Source organism: Acinonyx jubatus, chromosome D3 (assembly GCF_027475565.1).
Source record: "Acinonyx jubatus isolate Ajub_Pintada_27869175 chromosome D3, VMU_Ajub_asm_v1.0, whole genome shotgun sequence".
Lineage (NCBI taxonomy): Eukaryota > Metazoa > Chordata > Mammalia > Carnivora > Felidae > Acinonyx > Acinonyx jubatus.
The window spans coordinates 25,667,218-25,675,442 of record NC_069392.1 but is presented as its reverse complement, the minus strand read 5'-3'; the positions used below and the strand labels follow the sequence as shown (position 1 = coordinate 25,675,442).

Here is an 8,225-nt window from a genome sequence, read left to right as displayed (position 1 = left end):
CTGACCAATTTTAAGTGTGTAAGAGCTGATTTATCTAATGGCAACATACAGAGTTGTGGGCACACATCTCTACACGGAAGCTAGATTCTCTCCCTGGGCAGCTGTGGGTGGCAGAGAATCCACCGACACCAGAATAGACACACAAGGTGTCCTGTGGTCACAGAACACAAGCCTGACAAAAGGTAGACCAACTGTACGATTTTGAGCAAGTTACTATCTCCCTGAGCCTCAGTCTCCTCATCTGTAATATGGGTATCAAAATTACCACAGCAGATGATTTTCATCTGCAAGCCGCTCTGGTCCCAGAATGCTATTCCCATCATGGTATTTCTTCTTGGGGGGGGGGCGTCTTAAAGACAGAGAGAAAGAGAGAGAGGGAGAGAGAGAGACTTCCCACCATCATAATCTCAGATTGCAAGGTCCTATTCTGTCAGGACTTTTCTCCATGCCATGTTTCAGCTGGCAAGCAGAATGAGGAAATCCCTGTCTGTGTTATTCAGTGGGTTAATAATTTACTATATCACTTCTTCTGTGTAAGATACCTGCATGCAAGTAATGACCTTCTCAACACCCAATGCCTTTATCAAAAGAAGTAACCCCTGATGGCGGACTTTTAGTCATTGTGGCCCGTGGTAACGAGGGGGTACCAAAGCGCCAGGGGACATCTACTGAACCATAGCATGGAGACAGCCATCAAATTCCTGAGATGGGAGGAGTGCCAGCTCTGGACTCAGACCTGGCCTTGAATCTACCTTGTCCCATCGCTTCCTGGCCACATGACCTCAGGTGGGTTGTGACCTTCTCTAGGACTCAGGTGCTTATCTGTCAAACGGAGACAAGCACGTCTCACTGTGAAGGATCGTTACGAAATTGAAATGAGCCACTCCTTACAGGGCTTTATGTCTAATATGGCAAAGCGATGGGGGGGGGGGGGGACTTCATCTTCCCCAAGGAAGAAGTCAGCTCTCATACACCCCCTGCCTCTTTATAAAAACCACCAGTAAATGCCAGAAATGGAAACTTCCTCGTGCCAGGGATCAGGTTTTACGGGGGACTCTGTCCGCCAAGCTTGATGCAGATCTGGATCTGCAGTGAGTACCCAGTAAAAAGCACTGAATGAATGAGTGAAAGGGGAAGCTTTGGGTGTGGGGGGTCTTTTGATGCCCTAGACCAGACGAGAGTGCTCCCTCTCCCCTCCAGTCCTCTCCGACCCTGTGCTCGCCTCCCCCACCCATTCTTTATAGGGACTCCCAGCCACCACTCAGCTAAAGACATATTCCTCCCGCTGCCTGCAACCTTCTCTCCATCTGCTCCCTCTGCCTGCTCAGGCTGCAATGTGGAGATAGTGTGGCAAGGTGGTGTGGGGGGAGGGCGAGAGAGGGCTTCTAAATTGGGGTGAGAGGCCGGAGAAGCTGGCTGGGCCGCAAAGGTAGCCCACACAGTCTGTCTTGAGCCTCTGGGAGTGCCTACAAGCCTGGGCCCCCATCTAGCCCTTGGCCAACGCCTGTCCCTAAGCATCCGCCTGTCTCCCCCTTCTACTGTCCCCCACCACCTCTATTCGTGGACAAAAGACAAGATGCTGAGAGTCAGGGCTGGGCAAGAGCACAGCGTGGAGAGTGGGCCCCGAAATCCAGCTCAGATAGGGAAAGGGCCCATATACAGCAGAGCTAAGGGCCTGAGCTGAGAGGAAGCCCTGGCTAGCTCTGGCTCCCTGTTGACAATGGGGATGTGGACGATGGAACTCACATTAGAACAGATCAGTTTTAATTTATAGTCCCTGGTGAGGCTTCACAGGCATAGGAACCCCCGCCCCCAACGCCAAGTATTGGATACACAATTTCGTGGCCATTTATGTTGTTCTAGGGAGATGAACAACTCTCATCAGATCCACAGAGAGGGACACTTTCTAGGTTACGGGACTCGCTTTGTTAACAAGGGAGGCTAGCAGGGCAGAGGGCTGGTTGGGGCCCAGAGGGACCTGCGAGGGGCTGCGATGCGGCTGGGAGATCTGGGACTGGGGTCATCCCGGGAGGCTGAGCCATGGAAAGCTCTAGGCTGCTCGCAGGCTGAAGGCTGCGCTGGGTTTTGAGGCCTTCATCTCCCCGTCTGGAAAATGGTCAGGACGTTCTCCGGCCTCGCCTGGCCCGCGCTGGGCTGCCGCGAGCATCCGCTGGGAGGAAAGGCTCGGCCCACAGGACGCCAGGGGAATTGGCTTTAAACTTTGCGGGGCCGACGGCCGGCGGCTGGAGGCGGAGGCTGGCCCCGGGGCGCGGCGGCCCCTCTCCCTGCTGCCCGCCCGCCCCCTCCCTCCCTCCTCGCACTCGCTCGGCACAGACTCGGCCCCAGCCCCCTCCCTCCTCCCGCTCGCTCCCCGCTCGCTCACTCGCTCGCCGGCTCCTCCTCACTCGCCCGCCCGCGCCCGGCGCAGCTCGGCCAGAGCGATCGCGGGGCTGAGCGCGCGTCCGCCCGGGGGGCTCCGGCGGCTGCCCGGGCCCGCGGACCCCTGCCTCGCAGCGCCTGCCCTGCGCGCTCGCCGCCTCCCCGCTTCCAGGCTCCCGCGCCCGTCCGCCTGTCCGCAGCCCGCGGCCCCGCGCCCCCCCGCAGCCACGATGCCCGCGGCCCGGCCGCCCGCCGCGGGACTCGGCGGGACCTCGCTGCTCCTCGCCCTGCTTCTGGGGAGCCCCGCGGCAGCTCTGGCGGGAGGTAAGCGCCCGGAGGGGCGGGGCGGGGGAGGGGGGCAAAGTTGCGGCGTGTGCGGGGCGGCGGGGGGTCGTGGCCCACCGGGGCGACTCAAGCACCGCCCGCTGGGATGGGGAGCGGGGGCGGCCACCCAAATTCGGGTCTAGGAAACGAGTCCCCTCGGCCCGGGCTGCTGGGAGTGTGGAGGCGGGGATGTGTCTGAAGGACTCCGGCGCTTCCCGGCTGCGGGCTCCCTTTCGGTCTTCCCGGCTGTGGGGCTGACACCCTTTTGCAGCCCCAGAGAATCTCCTTGGAGTGGGGTCGCCTCCAAACCCCAGATGCCCGGAGCACTCTGCAACCGCACCCGGGGCTGAGAGCCAGATAATTCTCACCCTTTCGAGGAGAGGACGAGGGGGGGGGGGGGGGCGGCAGCTGACCCGCCCTGCAACTGAGGACTAGACTCGAACAGTGTGTCTGGAGCGGGTGCGTCCTAATGCCGAGCCCTCCCACTCTAGGACCCTTTTGGTTCAGGCTGCCTCGCGGGACTGGGTCCCTGGACCGATCCCAGCCAAGTGTCTGGCAGCCGAACTTGGGTGTGGCTTTCGCCTGGAGGCCGGTGGAGGGCCCTCAGGGTTCTCAGAACTTGCGGGGGAGGAAGAGATGGCAGGTCACAGTCGGGAACCTGAGCGGACACTCCCCTCCCCCACCCCCAACAGCCTAGCGTCTCTTAACACTGTTATGAATTGGAGGGGTGGGTACTAGTTTCACCCACCACGTGCTTGCCGGTTGGGAAGGGGGGGAGGGGTCCAAGTTTAGGGGAGGATCGCTGCTCCTCCTTCCCAGACCCGGAGCCGCACCCTCTTCTCCACCCTGCTGAGGTCCCCCAGGAAAAGTTGTGTGTTGGGGGGTTGGGCGCTTCATTCACACAGAGCCAAGCGGGAGAGCTTTGAGGATTTAATCAGTTCAGTAGGAGACCCAAAAGTGGAGGGTAGCATTGGTAGACCACCGGACCTAGCCTTTTGAAAGGTCCAACTCCGGCTCCCAGAAACTCACGTGGGAAAAAGCAGGGCAGTTGCAGGGTCTGCCCAGACTGAAGACTGTCGGGGGCGCACACCCACCCCACTTGGGTCCTCATTTCTGTTTGGATGGTCTTGACCCGGAGTTGGGGCCCAGGCGGTGCCCTTTCACCCTGGGGCGTTCTGGACCCCTGGCGTGCACACCTGCTTTCAGCACCAAAGGCCGCGGACAGCTCTCAGCTCCGTGGGCCCTAGTTCCGGGTCCCATTCCTTTCAACTCTTACCCACAGCCTGGAGTGCCCTCCTCAGCATAAATCAGGCATTTTATCCCCACCCCCCTTCTTTTTAAATGTGGAGCCCCGGAGTGCAGAGCGAAGGAAATAATTCATCACCTTTTGTTTAACAAAGCATATCATTAAAGAACCCCCCTTTTATGAAGCAATAATATTCACAATTTACACCAGGTCTGGACAATTTCTCTGGGAAAGATGGGGGAAAAGAATCGGTTTAAATAAATCGTTTCCACCACAACATGCTCTTCCTTAATTAGCTGTCTTTCCACAATGGCTTGGTGGCCTTGAACAGAGTCCACATCTCCCTCTCTCATTCCCCGCCCCCCTCTTTTGAATCTGTGTTGTGACTAACACACAGAAAGAACCCAAAGCTACCCAGTGTCTTGCTGGCTTTTCTCAAGTGATTCTACCTCTGAGGACCACACTCCAGTACACCACCCTCCAGGAAAAATGCCTTAATGGCAACTCTTGAATTGTCATCCAAGACAAGGATTTCATATCCTGCTTCTTTCACTGGCTTCAAATACAAAATGTGCGTGTGTTAATTTTTAAGACATTTCATATTATTTTCCCAACTGTTCAACACTATAGCTAGCCAGCATATATTTTTAATTAACTTCAGGTCACCGCCAAATTAAAGTCAACTGATGCACTACTTCAGAAAGCTCATTAATAACTGTGAGCTTCTGACTCTTAGACTCTTAAGTCTTAAGGAAAGAGTGAGGATAGCCAATGAATACTGCCAATTCTGATGGTGCTTTTGGAAACAATTGACCTTCCACAGTAAATTCTATTTTTAACATGGAGCCCAACTTCCCGCTAATGTCAGAAGGAGAGCCGAACATCTAATACCTTGTTGCAAACTAGTCCTGTTTGCCTGTGGAGTTGAGGGGGGTTTGTAAATACTTGAAAGGGACTTGTTGCTACATTCTTATGCAGGTCACGTGATTCTCTGGGCCATTTTGCTGTAAGGCATGAATAAGTATAAAGTATAACTTGTTTTTGAAGAGGCTTCTTATTGTCTAAAATATGCACATGGGGAATAATTGTAGCTCCGTGCTAAGACTGCAGAGCGTGAGTGTAATTTCTTTTCTTTTTCTCTTGAATTAATAAAGCAAATTCAATATTGCTCAATAAGACTCAAATTTGCTGCCTCCTCTAGTCTCTAATGTGCGTTGTTGTTAAATTCACTTAACAACTATTTTCATTATGGATTGCCATTCTTTTCCACGGAGTTTTGGCTGCTTCTGCCAGGGGCCACCTTATCTAAGCTTGAGGGATTCTTCTTGTGTTCGCAAGGTTTCATTAGACATTAGGACAATAATGTTATAGTCAGTCCTCCCTTTTCCAAGACAGAAGGATGTTTCCTGATCAGAGTGGCTTGTTTTGTGGTTTTGCTCACAAGTACATTCCGGCTATTCACAAAGCTATTCCAAAGGGCTCAATTTACTGGTCCCCCTGTTTGGTCCAGTGGCGTGCTTCAGACCTCCACTAGGGGCGCTCAAAGCTGTAGTTGGTGACCTAGGGCAGTTCTGACCTTTGTAACCAGCAGGTGCGTGCAAGAGCGGAGCTCTAAAGATGGTCTCGCCACCGCCTCCACCCCACCCCCCCCTGCTGCTTCCTACAATTGATTCCTATTTCTCAGAGAGAAATTATTGATTGACACTCGACATGCAGTGGAAACAGAGGAAGGAAAGAATGCAAAGGCAGGAGAATGCTCCAAGAAAAGCAACCTCAGAATGCAGAGTCCTGCTGTCCTTTTGTCTACCAGCTTGTGGTTTCCTTCATGGAGCCAAATTGCAAAACACCAAAGAGGCCATGACAAGGCCATGGGGAGTTCTGAGGAGTATGAGCTGGGCACTGGTATCAGATTTATAGGGTTCTGGAAAAGAGATATGCTGGCCTCTAAAACCTGGGCCCAGGTCCAGGTCCAGTGTTCATGAATGTGAGACCTTCCACAGCACCGTCTTCTCTGAGCATCCATTTTACCATCTGTGGAATGGGGGCAAGGCTGCGGGATTGATGGTCTTGGTCTGGAAGGATGTTTGCAATGATTCTGTAACACTTCCTTGCAAAGCACCTGGCACGTAGTAGGTGCTCAAGTAACATTTCCTCTGTTTTTCTCCTGCTTTTCAAAAAGCAAATTGCCCCTATTAGTAGGCACCAAGGGAGCGAATCCCTGAAGTTGGTGAAGCAGATGTTGGCATAAATATCTGGGTGACTGAAGCCCAAGTAAAAAGGGCGGATGTGGGAGATGGTGCCGGCATCCTTCCTTCCCAAGGCCTCCTACTGTAAATCTTTGAACCCCAATATTACCATCAGGAAGCAGAGTCCGTGGCACCAGAGATGTAGGATGGCAGTCTAACGGTTGGAAAGGAGATACAAGGAGAGAATCTTCTGGAAAAGACATTTACTCGTTCATTCATTTAACATTTACTGAGCACTTCCTGTGCATGTGGCAGGCCCCCCGTAGGGTGCAGGAGAGACAGAGTAATATGTTGGGGTCCCTGTCCCTGTAATGACCGCTTAGCATGAGAGATCGGAAGTAACCCACTGGCATCCATGCCCTGTGATCTGCGCCTCGGGAGGGGGCATATCAGAGTGCTGTGGGATCTCACGGGCCAGTGTGGTACACTCTCGCCTGGTGGGCTTCCCTGAGCAGGTAGCATTTGAGCTGGCCCCGGAGGGATGTGACAGGTGCCAGCAGACAGGGGTGATTGTTCTACGGTGGGATAGTAAAAGACTGTGAAGAAAGCTTCACTTTCGGAGCACATCACGCACGCACGGGAAAAACCAGAGGGAAGTGAGTGAGTGGGAGGGGCAGGCAGGTGGGCACACAGCCTGACACCTTCCTAAAAGAAATCGTCAGACCTGCCCCTCCTCCGTGCTCTCCCCGGGACTTCGTGGGCTCAGCGCATGAAGCCTGGAACAAAGGCCTGTGAGGCGCTGTGTTCGCTGTTGTCCGCTAGAGGTTGTGGCGACACACCGGAGCAAGCCTCTCTGAAGACAGCGGGTCCCAGTAGCCCAGGAGAGCCGCCCCAGCACTGGGTAAACACTGCCTCACTAGATTTGCATATTTGCATAATCCTCTGGTTACTGTGGTTCCTCAGAAGCAGCCTTTTGGTGTCGGGTGAAGGTAGGGGGTGGGGAAAGAAGGGGCTGGTTCTAGGGGAGGGTACGGTGATGATGAGTCAGGTGGAGGTCAGTGGACATGCCTGATGTCATTTACAACACGGCTGGGGCCACGTCTTAACAATGAAAACAGTATTCACTGAGTGTTGATTTGGTTCCAAGCCCTGTGATAAGTGGTTTATGTAGGTTGGTTCAGGGAAGCCTCACGACAACCCCAATAGATGCAGTTATCATACCCATTTTATAGATTGGGAAGTGGAAGCACAGAGAGGTTAAGCTGTGTGTCGAGAGTCAACAAGCCAAGAAGTGGTTATAGTCTTGCATCATTTTCTTTCAATTTTTTTAAATGTTAATTTATTTTGATAGAGAGAGACAGTGCAAGGGTGGGGGACGGGCAGAGAGAGAGCGGAAGAGAGACAATCCCAAGCAGACTCGCACCGTCAGCACAGAGCCCAACGTGGGGCTCGAACTCACAAACCATGAGATCATGACCTGAGCTGAAATCAAGAGTCGGATGCTTAACCGACTGAGCCGCCCGGGCGCCCCTGGCATCAATTTTTTAACACCATGCCTCGCCATTGCCTCGTATTCCACATTCCCCACGCTCATGTGCAGATTTCGCTGATGTATGACAGGGGCCAATAAATATTTGTCAGATGCATGTTGGAGGCGTATCCTCTGCCCACCACTGTTCCTGGTACAGGGTAAGCACTCAAGTAAAACTAGTCAAACTGAAGGGAGTCATAAAGCGAAACAGGTTACAATGTATGTGTGGGCAATTCGTTCATAATCCTCGTCTCCAATGGTTACTGAATATACATCAGGCACTTGCATAGGTTGTATTATTTAATCTTCCCAATTTCTGTCCATTTTAGTGATGAGGAAACCAAGGCTTAGGAAGCTTATCAGTTCAGGAAGCTCAAGGTCATCAGCTAGGAAGTGGCAGAGGTAAGATTTGAATCCAGATACTGTGATTACTGAGCATATGAGCTTGAGTGTCGGGCACAGCGCCTTCCAAGCTGGGTCCTACTGTGTTTCCCACTGAAATGTGTGTACAAGGTGACTTCACTGTTAGTGTGCCATCGGGCCGGGTGGGTCTGAACCC

The 8,225-nt window shown here is 53.4% G+C and overlaps 1 protein-coding gene across 3 annotated transcripts in view; it reads left to right on the top strand.

Annotated features, from left to right (window-relative positions):
• The first annotated feature begins 2,014 nt into the window (after positions 1 to 2,014).
• SEZ6L (seizure related 6 homolog like) overlaps positions 2,015 to 8,225 on the top strand; it is a 180,073-nt gene continuing 173,862 nt past the window's right edge. The window contains exon 1 of one of the 3 annotated variants that reach the window (XM_027050911.2): positions 2,015 to 2,703. In XM_027050911.2, coding sequence (XP_026906712.2) covers positions 2,610 to 2,703 — 94 coding nt within the window. In that variant the 5' untranslated portion in view covers positions 2,015 to 2,609. The remainder of the gene's footprint in view (positions 2,704 to 8,225) is intronic. The other 2 variants (XM_027050912.2, XM_027050913.2) reach the window with 2 other exon arrangements.